A 12,860-nucleotide genomic window follows, 5' to 3' on the forward strand; every position below is an offset into this window, starting at 1 on the left:
AGGTACAAGGTTATAACCATTCACCATGAACTCTGGCATCTTTTTGGGTTGAAGTGGACGGAAACATTTAATTTCAAAGTCTGCCTAGCATTCGCCACTGCAGAGTTTCTCAGAGACTATCTTCATAATTTGCCAGTATGGTGCCAGTATGTCACGTCCTGTCATCAAACAACACACAAAACACCACAAACCGCTGGTCACTTAATTTGTTTAAACACAAATCATGTTTATCTTGTCAAACAATATTTTACAGATATATTTTGTAATATGGCCCTTTCAAATCATTGATATTTTAATTCTCCATAACATAAATCAATAAAATGTAACAATAAATGACATTATCACAAATTGTAAGTAAATTGAATAAAGACAAAATCAGTATTTAAAAATGTTGTCCCCACAATTGGGAAAAATCATTTCTGAGATATTGACTGAAAGTCAAAGTGCACAGCAAGAAGAAAAAAATCATACTTAGGTTACTAAGTATTCAGTAAAAAAAACCATATATTTCCTTTCCATAATATTAATTAAGCCATATGATATAAATTCTTCATGTTTTACACACACACCCACACTGGTCAGTGCAGACATCAGAGTACAACTTTGGGCATCTGCAGTTTCCCCAGGCAGAGCAGTTTGCAGACCGCATTGCATTCTGGGCCATGTTGTTCCTCCAGGAACAGGTTGATACCTCTCTGATGGAAGTTGGAGGTCCTGCTCCTGGGCTTCCTTAAGGTGTGAATCTGGGGGTCTGTGAGGTATGTCAGCCCTTTACCGTCCTCTGTCACCCAACCTGGGCATAGAAACAGTAGGCCTGATTTAGGCATGAACACTAGGCATGAACTTTAGGCATGATTAAGGCATGAACTTTAGGCATGAACATTAGGTATGATTTAGGCATGAACCTTAGGCATGAACTTTAGGCATGATTAAGGCATGATTTAGGCATGAACTTTAAGGGAAATGGTCATTCTCAGCTTAGCCCCTGATTTACAAGACACTTTTAGGCACAACTAAGTCCAAGTTGAGAGTACACATTCAAAGTTAGCATAGGACATAAAATAAAATTAAAATAAAATGTTAGTGGTTGAAAAAAACACCAATGTCTCGGCCTGAGTGGCCTTCCTCAGGGCATACAGCTAAGCTCACTGGAGATCACTTATAAGGAACCTTTAGCTAGTGTGGTTAGTATGTCATTCCCTGTTTATTTATCTCTGGAAAATCTTTGTGTTTGTAACCCCCCCCCCCCACACATTTTTTTCCTTTTGTGAGGCGCATTGTGTTACCTCCTGGCATGAAATGCGCCATACAAATAAAGTTTGATTTGATTTGATTTGATTTATCTATCATCTTACAAATAATCAGTCCAAACCTGATCACAACTAATTCAGGTCAAACTCTAAAGTAAACCAACACCAGAGATCTCTGTTCATCTGCTTACCCTGGAGGTCCACAACAACCTCCTCGCCTCTGGAGAACTCATAAGTAAAGTGGCCAAAGGCGATGCCGTACTCGAAGGCTTTGTACTTCCTGATGACTTTTCTCGTATTGTTGGTGAGCCTGCCGAAAGTTCCCAGCATATATGGTTCCGCTGTCACACACCCGATGATGGCATCCCCCTCTAAAATCTGGAAAGTCAATGGGAAATATTTACTCAATGTATTCTTCTGATTAAAAAAAATGTTTAAATGACACAGGAAACAAAAGCAAACCATCAACTGACTTTCAGGCCACAATTAGCCCACCCTCAGCTGAAAGCATCTGGCACAGGCCACAAGTCTAACTAGTTGTCTCCAGGCTGTGCACCCTCATCACGAAGTGACTAGCCCTGCAGCGCAGCACTCAGAGCAACACCCAGCGCAACACCCAGTGCAACACGCAGAGCAACACGCAGCACAACACCCAGCGCAACACCCAGCCCAACACCCAGCGCAACACCCAGAGCAACACCCAGCGCAACACGCAGCACAACACCCAGCTCAACACGCAGAGCAACACGCAGCACAACACCCAGCGCAACACCCAGCCCAACACCCAGAGCAACACCCAGCGCAACACGCAGCGCAACACGCAGCACAACACCCAGCCCAACACCCAGCGCAACACGCAGCGCAACACACAGCACAACACCCAGCACAACACGCAGCGCAACACGCAGAGCAACACGCAGCACAACACCCAGCTCAACACGCAGTGTAACATGCAGCACAACCAGGGCCGGCTCTAGCCCTTTGGTTGCCCTAGGCGAGATTGAGTTTTGCGCACCCCCCCACCCCCCCCACACACAATACTTGACATCACTGAAGAGACATATATTAACTTAACTGCTTTACTTTGCATAGCAGTTTTTTCACCCACTTATAATTCTACTATTCTACATTGCAGTTCAACAATAAATGTTGCATGGACAACAAACACCAGAATAGTTTCAGAACATTTTCTTTTTTATTATTTTAAATAATGTATTACACACTCAAAGTTAGGATTAAATTAACTCCATAAACTGTAAGGAAATTTAAGGAAATTATGACCCTCTACACCCTAACTATACCCTCTACAAACAAAAGTGCTTTTATGCCCTGAGTGCTTGATGTGGTCCTGGATGTCCCTTCACCTTCACCTGTATTCAAGCATATTGTATAGCCAAACAAGCGGTGTTTAATATAATAAGTGAAATGATCATGAATGTGGTTGAACTTCTTTAAGAAAACAAGCTATTGTATTTAATACATGCTAACATGTTTCTATTGTACTTTAGTACTACTGGATGTCCCTTCTCCTGCAGCTGTATTTAAACACAGAGTTAATCCATGCTGTTCGTTACACAATTGCATTTGGTCATTTCTATCATCCTACCACATAGCTGCATTGTACAAATACATTTTATCTGACCATGTAACTTGTAGATAAATTACAATTACTGCCACCACTGCTACAAGGCTAAATAATATTAGGCTACTGATTACAATTAGTAGTATTAATGTGATGTGATTATGAAAGTAATAATTGCTAATAATAATAACAATACCAAAAGCTACTTACAAAGTTCAGAGGGAGGCGAATCAGGCGTCCTTTCTCCAGCAGGTGCCGGCCTCTGCAAAAAGTGCCTGAGTGCATCTGGCCAATTTAAAACAAAAATAAAAACAAAACAAAACAAAAAACACATATACATTTTAGTATATTCCTGGGGAGGAACTGTACAGAAGGGTGAACACCACCACTATCCCCAAAATGGTTACTGTGTGTGTATGCACCTGCTAGTTGTGAATTCACTAAACAGAACTTATGCCATTTATAATGAATGTAGACAGCAACTGTACTTTTCATAACTAGCATACGTTATCCAGATACTGGTCTTTTGACATTTACATCCATGTAGGTTATCAGTGAAGTTACGTTTGCTAGTAATAGCCTACGTAGCAAATTAGCAAAGTAACAGTTGCTAGCTAGCTATAGCTAGCCTAAGTGACAGCAATGAAACGTCCAATATTAGGTGATGCAAAATACTAAATTTATTTCGTTTGACACCTTAATGACTGAGATGAGAAGACTTACCTCTATACTTGGCTTTCTTTTCCTCTTCTTCCTTTCTTCGTTTTCATCCCTGTGCTCCAGATGGTTTAGACCGCTTCTTTTTTGCGAATGTCACGTAGCTGACACGCTCACCCACCTTGGCAGTGTGCAGGAGCCCTCACGTAACTAACGTAACGTAACTAACGTAACGTAACTTAACGCAACCGCCCCCCCCTTTGGAAATTATCGACAATAACCATCAATTCAATCTAAAAATGAGGTTGACAAGTAAACGTGTAGCTGAAGGGGCGCCCTAGGATGATCATGATTAATAAACATGTTTTAATTTGCTTGTTATTCTAACTATGACTAATGGGAAGTAGGTCCAAGGGCGACACTAGAGAGCGCCCCCAACCCATTTGTCGCCCTAGGCAGTCGCCTAGTTCGCCTATAGCAATCGCCGGCCCTGAGCGCAACACTCACCAGCAGCACCTCAGAGGGGATGAAGAAGATCTGTGCTGTCACACTCTTCTCGTAGAGCCTCTTGTTGAACTCTGTCACACTCCGTCATCTGCCTCTCCACGTCGTTGAGGTGGTCGTGGACAGCCACGTCGAAACTGTAATACTGCTTTCCCACATAACTGATTGAAATAGAGACGGTAGAGATGCTCAGCAGATTTGTGGGAAATATTGCTGATCTTCAGTATAGAGACATTAAATTGTTTGTCTCAGATAAGTGTGATAGAACATTAAAATCTCAAACACATTGGACCTCATTCTCGAACATTTTCTGAAGTTTCTTCTGAAATGTTTCTTACGGACTTCGGAAAAACAACGTAAGAAAAAGACCTCCGCCGGATTCATGAACGCTTGAAAATGCGCTCCTACGCAGCAGAAGTGTTCTGAGCTGTGCTCCCCCGGAAGAGTTTTCAATCGCGTTCTCGTGCACCTGAATTTGCATACATACACGCCCCGACAGCTCCTTATAAGTGCACGCAACCGTTGTGACGTGTGCAGTGGGAATCGACCGAATTCACGCAAAGGCAACTCGAAAGCGAGTCATGTCAAAGCGGAAAGCGAACACCGGTCGAGTAAACGCAGATCTAACTTCACCGGTGCAGAGGTGAAGGTACTGTTGCAGGATGTAGATGTGTCCATTCTATTCCACAATGGCTATATCAATGCGATTGAGTTAAGTGCTTATTTATTTATTCACTTACATTTGCAGTGTTCGTGTAGTCCTTTTTATTCATTTTAGGACATCACAATGCCTCGTAGAATCATGACTATAAATGTGAAACGTAATTGTTAATGATACAAATATTCTCGTATTTATTATTATTATAATTATTTTAATCCAAGGATGTCTGTAGAGTTGACGTGAACGCAATCACCAACGATTTCTCACAAATTCAGCCCTTAACACTTCTAGCGGCCAAGTGCGGCATCTTGTGTTTTTTTGAGGATTATTTGAGAAAACTCTGGCCGATTTACGACTGCTATTTCGCGTTCTGAAAGTCTTCTGAAGTTCAGAACAAATCCCAGATGAGAAAACTTTCATGAAAGCCAAATAACATCGTAAGTGGAGTTCAGAAGAAATTCCTTCTTAAATTCTTCTTAACTGCGTTCAAGAATGAGGCCCATTGTCTACCAGGTTGGATAAATTGGTTAATAAATACACACAGTGTGAATAAAGTGCTACATTTGAATGTTTACATTGAAACTGTAAGCTATAGATGATTTAGTTCAAACTATATGGACTTTATTACAGCGTCACACTCTCCTGCCCATTTTGACAGCGTCACACTCACCTGCCCAGGAGCTCCTCCTGATGGAGGAACTGAAGCCTGAATGCTTTCCGTTGTTTGCCTTCCTGCAGATAATCACCGATGTAGATGTTTGTCTCACGGCCGGTCCACAAGCCAGTGGCCTTGGAAAACTTCAGGAGCAGTGCCCCTGGAACACAAGACCACAAATTCTCAATTACATTTTCAATATGAATTTTCAATCTGAATTTTCAAATAAAATGATGGAATTTAAGTTGAAAGCACATAGAACATAAATATCAATGGGTTTTTCTCAGATAACATCAGTATTAGCTAGTTCTAGTTCATAATGTTAGAGACAAAGCTAACTTTCATGTCAAAAGAGAATTCATGGGAAATCCCCTCTGCTCATAAACTGTGAACATAAAGCACTATAACAATGAGTATCTGAGTTCTTGCAGCTACAGTAACACAAGCGATAGACGGGTAGAACCATACCATAGGCTTTCTTGTGAGGTAAGGGTGGAATAGTTTTCTTTCGCAGTCTGTTGATCAGGCACTCGTGGCACACTCCTGCAAGAAGTGCGTTGTAATCCCGCGACGTCAGAATGTCCTCCAGCACACCCATCTCCACCAGGTGAGGAGAGAAGCATTTCCCACATATGACATCTCTAATAGACTGACTGCTGTTTGAGGCGTTTTCATTCTTCGGCTTTGGGGTGTCTTGAGTAATGGACGGAAGGGGAAGAGGATCAAAAACATCTGCCTCTGTCTCAGCACTGTCCACACTACTCTTCGGACGACCCCCCTGATCAGACTTGGGTTTTAGCCTCGCAGATGGGAAGGACAATTTGATGTTTTTCTCTCCTTGGTTTGCTGGGAGACCTTCAGATCTTCCTGTCAGACCACCATCACTGTTAGATGATCCGGTGTCAAGAGAAGGCACTTTCTGCCAGGACGACTGTGACCCAAAGCTACTGCTCAAAGAACCAGAACATGACCTCTCCTTGTTGCCTTGGGCGGTTCCTTTGAGACCCGCTGATGTATGGTTTATGTGTCGTTTATCTGGCTCATCATCTTCTGTTTCTATGGTACTTTGGTCTGCAACAGTCTTTAGATCAGTTTGTCCAGATGCAGGTATGGCGTTGTCATTGTTACCCTCTCCGCCTCTTTGCCCTGACAAACTAGATTCAGATGAAGAATTCTGGCGTTTATCAACTTGGTTTGTTGGAATATCATTGCCTCCAACGACCTTGTGACTATCATTGATAGATGATCCTGTAGCAAGAAAAGGGACTTTTTGCAACAACGACATCGACCCAAAGCTACTGCTCAGAGAACTAGAAGACCCCTCCTTGTTGCCTTGGATTGTTCCCTTGAAACCGAGCAATGTGTGACTCAAATTCGGGATATCTAGATCATCATCTTCTGTTTCGATGGTCCTTTGGTCAGGAATAGTCCTTGGAATAGTTTCTCCAGATGCAGGTGTAGTGTTGTCTCTGTTGCCCTCTTCACTCAATAATTTGGATGGCATTGAAAGACGAGGGGATTTTTCATCACTCGTGTTTGTCCGAACGCCTTTGCGTCTTACAATCAGATAACTATCATCAATAGATGACTCTGTGTCAAGAGAAGGCACTTTTTGCCAAGATGATCGTGACCCAAAGCTACTGCTCAAAGAACCGGAGGAAGTCATATCTTTCTTTTCATGGGTGGTGCCTTTGACAGCTTGGGTGCTTGAGTTCTGCACAACGTCTATCACATCTTCTTCTGTCTCTATGCGCCTCTGGTCTGAGATATAATACTTTTTTTGAAATACTGAAATACTTTTTTTGAACAAATGCGTTCTGTGGCTCGTGTTGCTTTCTCTTCCTGTTCTGGAATGGGAAGTGAGCTGTGATTCAGAGCTGATGTTAGATTCTTCTTCTCTGCCTTTGTCTTCGGTCTCACCCCCAGCTTTGGCTATGGACGCTGCACATGAGCCTAGCGCCAGAGAATCTAACAAAACTGACGGGTCATCGCCGTCACACTCTGTGGGACAACATGAGTCAACTCGGTGTCTTGGACCATGTGGCATTTGGCTACTGCTCCTGCTGATGCTCTTCATGTTGCCCCACGAGGACCCCAAGCTACTACTGAGCGAGCCTGAAGAAAACCGGGCTTTCTTGTTCCCATCCACAGGTTTCTGCCCCTCCTCAGAAGGGTCATCCAATGCTTTTGACTTCAGGTGTTGCCACTCATCCCTGAGTTCGCCCCTGGTTGCTGCCTCAGCACCTCCCTGGCTTCCAGGTAAATGGGCAGACTGGTGTGTTGGAGTCATGTCATTGTTATCTCCCTTTTGGACACCAGGAGGTCTACTGTGTGCTTGGCTCTCAGTGGCACACTCCGTGTTAGGAGTTTCGGTGGCAGTCCCGAAAGATGTGACGCAGAGTCCGGGTGACGACGACGACTCCCATTCCACACTCTCATGTCTGTGACACTTTGCTTTAGAAGCCTCGCAAACAGATTGGTGATGCTGTTGGAATCTCGTCATCACCATGGCGAAGTCCTCCATGGTGAATACGACTGTTCTATCCTCTGCGGCTCTGTACGTGTCTGGGATGAAGGATCCAGGGTCGGAGTTCACAAATGGCTCCACCTTCAGCAGTGACTTGACTTTATGTACAAACCCCATGATCTCTTGGCAAAGCTTGTCTCTGTCGGCACTCTCCTCGAAGCAGTAAGTGTAATAGATGGCAGATGCTTCCCGGCAAACCTGAATAGCTTCTGCCACTAGGCTGTAAGGGCACCCAAGCCACTTGTGGGTTATCGCTAAGGCATACGCTGCTTTCACGAATGTGTGTAGCTCCTGTTTGCTAGTCACCATATCCTCCTCTGTCTTTGTCAATAAACCAATTTCAAAGGCATCTTTAGCTTGGGTCAGGAAAGTGTTTTTCTCTGATGGAGAGCACTCTGCTGAGAAACTATACGACAGAAGGCAGGTCCCTTGAGTAACCTGGGGAAAACGTGACACATCACATGAACGAGGACTCTTTGCTGATTTCATTTGTACACTACACATTTTTTTGTATTAATTGCGCTAGTGGTTAGGGGCCCCACGCAGAGGCGAAAGCTCTGTTCCTCACATGCTTATTACAATACCGACTATAAAGACTAACACTATCTAAGAGACACATCACTATCTAAAAGTTATTAAGCATAATAAAACATTGCATGACTGTATCAGTTCTTATCAAAGTCAGCACTTCTGTATCTTGCCACTATGAAAATATTTACTTAAGTTTAAAATTATTTGAATCTTCACACGTGCATAGCCGCCTGATGTGGCAAATCCCTTTGCAGATCAGGTGACGAAACGGTTTCAGGATTAGTCGCCATCTTTTATCTTTGCGCAACCATGACCTTCTTGGACCACACATTGGCAAGATATGAAAGACCTACTGACTCCTGCATGTGTAACCCACACTTGGGGGAGAATGGGCCCACACTGGGGGGAAATGGGCCCACACTGGGGGGAGAATGTCCCTACACTGGCCTTTGGTCAGCACTTTGGTCAGCACTTCAACGTCAGTTGTTTTTAAATGTGCTTTAGAAATAAATTTGACTTTGACTTTGACCTGAAGGTCAGGCTCAAGGTGTTGGGGAGTGAGGTTAACACACTCCACAAGTCTGTACCTGCTGGCCACCAGTTCATATGCATGCAAATGGGTCTGTCAATACTGTCACCCCCACTGTAGTCGAGGGTCAGAGAGCTAAAACTCACCACGTTAGTTAGCACATAAAGTGAAGCATACTGACTGTAGATCACAGCCATTTTAGCTGCCTCGGCTGCAGAAAGTAGACGATGTTGGATCTTCCCAAGGAAGGCCTGTGAAGGACGGACGGACACACCACACACACACACACACACACACACACACACACACACACACACACACACACACACATACATACACACACACACATATATGTGTGAGAAAAAGGATATAAATGAATTTTGTCTCAAGTGTTTAAATTAAATAAAGAAATACTAGTTCTGAGATAAAGACTAGGCTCAACATGTATTGCACAATGCTGATAAAACATATACACATTTTATTAATCCTTCACCATATCTCACCATATGGGTATCTTCACTTGTCCTGAACCTGTGGAAGTCCTTGTCGTCCATTGACACCAGTATGTTTGCAAGAATACCCAGTGATGTTCCGATTCCCTGCATGTTAGTTTCACAAATTAGGTCTTGTACTTATCTTATAACCTATAACCAGACTATCTCTTAGTTTACACTATAGAGTCATATAGCTGTGTGGAAAGTCCAATGTGAATTACACCTACACTGGCTTCAACTCTCTCTCTTTTTGTTTTTACCTTCTTATCAGGTTGAGGAAGAGAATAAAACCCAACCAAGGAAGCACAAACCAACTCTGCTGCCTCAAACCAAAGCCCTGCAGAAAGAAAACAAAAGGTCAAGGTCAAGGAGAAAAAAAGGTCAAGGTCACCTAAGGTGCACACCCACCCCCTGAATTTTCTCGACACACACACACACACATACACACACACACACACACACACACTCACCCAGCTTCTGAAGAACTTGCCCACGGACCTGCACACTCACAGCCTGTACAAGAGTCCGATCGCTGTCAGTGTGGTATCTCCAACATCCTAATCAATGATCAGTGAAACACATTTAGTATTTATAAAATAAAACAGACACACAAAAGACAATAAAGACTGACTCTGACATTTTGACAGTTTGTTAAAACAAGCTCACCTGTCGATCCACTGTTGCTTATTAGATTGCTGAGAATGTACTCTGCCTTCTGTAGTTTGCCTGCGGTTTCAGTAAAAATCAGATATTATTATATATTATTATATTATTATATTTCAGCTCTTCATAACTTTTGACTATCTATAATAGTCCTTCCTTAACATCCCAAACTATGCAGTCAACATTTGTATTAAAATGTACGCAGCCAAAACAAAATCACAAGTATATAAAATCAGTAAAAAGGTAATAAAAAGAGTTCATGTAAGACAAATGAAATTGCTGAAACCCTTCACACACATTGCCCTTGCTATTGGTTTCTACCGGTACACTTACTATGAGTGCTATTTTCCTTTGATGTCTAAATAGTCTTATAATCATGGACATGGACACCAGTGTACCTGTGCTGAAGTAGACCCGTGCTTGCCGGATGACCATCTGAGGAGCAATAGGCGTACCCGGGTAATGCTGATGCAACTTCCTGGCGATCCGCAGAAGCTGCCGAGAGTCGTCTGTCCAGTACAGGTAACGGTCAACCAGGAAGATGGCAGAGGCTGCCCTGACAGGCTGGCCAGCCAAGATGGCTGCCCTTAGGTAGGCCTACAAAATAATACAACCACATACATAACAACAAACTATCAAGTCAAGAGGAACATGGAATCCAAACCTATTCTGAATCCCTTATTTTCAATATGGCCATGATTTAGTCAACACAGTAGGGTCATTAACATGTTAAGTATAAGTTATAAACATGTAGTGACATTATATAATGGGACATTTAGATTACATTATAACACATACAAAGTGCATGTAAGTACCAGTAGCTGGGACAGGTTTTCATTGATAAGGTCCTTTAGGTTGACCTTATCTTTTGAGGTCAGGGAATGCTTGTACTGCCATTTCTCTGGCACAAATGGCCATTTCATGTCAGCAGCCTCCTGAAGAAGTATGACCAGTTCATTGGAGAGGGACTCTGAGGGGTCACAGTTAGTTAGTGAAAGGGCTGTCATCATTAGTGAAGCAATAAGTGTGTTATGTTATGTGATTTTAAAGCAAGTCGGGTACAGGGCATTGATAATGAAACAGATGTGGCACACAGTAGGCCTACAGGTTATTAACTAACTAACTAACTTAAGGTTATTAACTATTAACTAACTGTAACTAACTACTATCATAAAAACATGTTAGAAATGTTAGGTAGTAGCCTGGTTGTATTTGTGTACAGTAAAGAATAGATTGTTCTAAAAAGAACTTTTGCATTCGTTCTACATCAGATGGCATCAGGAATGAATAAATATAATGAATCTATGTTACAAATTTCATGTTGCTAGGAACCCTTATGAACTTTACACTTATGAACCTTAAACTCGGAAGCATTTTCACTTGTAATTTCCACACATTACATATGAGATGATTTGTGTGCAGGACTCAAAATCATGTATCCACACTTCTATCTAGCGTCCGATTCTCACCTCTGCATGTTGTGAACTCCTGCCGCATCTCCACGCTTCCCTCCACGCCTCCCTCTGCCATACGTCTCTGGCACTCCCCCAATATGTCTGCCACCTTCTGGCTGTTCATATCGCCTCCGTCGATACTCACCTGAACCCGAACGCGTTTAGACCATATGTCTATGGTTTAGACAGTCTGTAGGCAATACATGTTTGAGGTCGTAGGCTGCTGACGGAGTGTGCGATCTGAATCTTCTCGCGGTTACTGTCACTTGTCTCGAAAAGGAACTCGAATAGCCTACATCCGTTCGCTAGTGTTATTAGTGTACTTTTATGTTAGTTATGTGAGTTGGTTTGGATAAAAGCGACTGCTAAATACATTTCCATAATCAGAACATAACTGTTGGAAGACTTTACTAACAACCCACTATGATTTTTTACCTCACCTTCGTTCTCAAAAAAAGCTAATTGTTGAGCCTATTTGGAAAAAAAAGCCAGCCTATTTAAAAAATACCTTATGGCAAGGCCAAGTTAACTGCAAATAATTACTACAACTTCCTACTTTGTGTAAACATACAGTGACGCAGTCGAGGTTCCCGGTAGCCTCTGAAGATCACTATCGCTGATTTGATTGGCCCAAGACAAAGTGTAGGCGTTACAATAGTGAGCGGAATTTCCCAAATGACAGGTCCAGGATTAGGGTACTCAATTCTCGACATTATGACAATTTTGGTAGGCTATCGTGATAGCAGGATTCATACAACAAGCTTGGGCTACATCTAAAAACTTCATTCATAAATTTGCCTATATCACTTCTGTGTAGGATAGTCTATAATACCTTAGTTTTACTTAGTATTTGGTTAGCCTGACCACAGGAACTTTAATTTCAGAGATAAATCTTGAACAGAACATAGGCCCTAGCTAATATTGTTGGTTTGTTTGTGGTTGTGACAAAAGTCTGTAAATCTGGTCACAAAGGTCTCAGAAGTCTCTATTATCTTCCGTATGATCACACAAGTTACATGTCGATTGAATATTACAGACCTAACTCATAAACATAAAATAAGATAATCTGGTTGTTGGGTGAAGACAATTGTGTTAATGTTATAGATATATGGCTATTAGAGACTTCTGCTGTTTTTTTGGCCAAAACACCACAAGGTGGTGAAAATGGTTTGGAATAGAATATGGAATAGAGTATATTTTTTGTGTTAACACTTCCTGGTTCCAAAATCAATGGGTTTTCGCAAAATCGTCGAAAAGAAAGTGTAAAATGTAGTTATCAGTTGCTCTTTTGTAACAAACTGTTGTCTTGTCTCGTGAAAATAAAGATGTTGCTACCAATATGCTAAAGCAGAA

At 42.2% G+C, this 12,860-nt stretch overlaps 1 protein-coding gene across 1 annotated transcript; it reads right to left on the bottom strand.

Annotated features, from left to right (window-relative positions):
• Positions 1-249: 249 nt before the first annotated feature.
• Positions 250-12,144, bottom strand: alpk1 (alpha-kinase 1). Its single transcript, XM_031584735.2, is given in 14 exon segments — positions 250-793; positions 1,442-1,628; positions 3,997-4,075; positions 4,077-4,154; positions 5,325-5,469; positions 5,778-8,274; positions 9,043-9,147; positions 9,400-9,495; positions 9,651-9,727; positions 9,861-9,947; positions 10,057-10,116; positions 10,452-10,650; positions 10,869-11,023; positions 11,523-12,144. Coding segments are annotated over 14 exon segments (4,077 nt in total). The 5' UTR covers positions 11,632-12,144; the 3' UTR covers positions 250-590.
• Positions 12,145-12,860: the final 716 nt, after the last annotated feature.

This window comes from Clupea harengus, chromosome 18 (assembly GCF_900700415.2).
Source record: "Clupea harengus chromosome 18, Ch_v2.0.2, whole genome shotgun sequence".
NCBI classification, from domain to species: Eukaryota; Metazoa; Chordata; class Actinopteri; order Clupeiformes; family Clupeidae; genus Clupea; species Clupea harengus.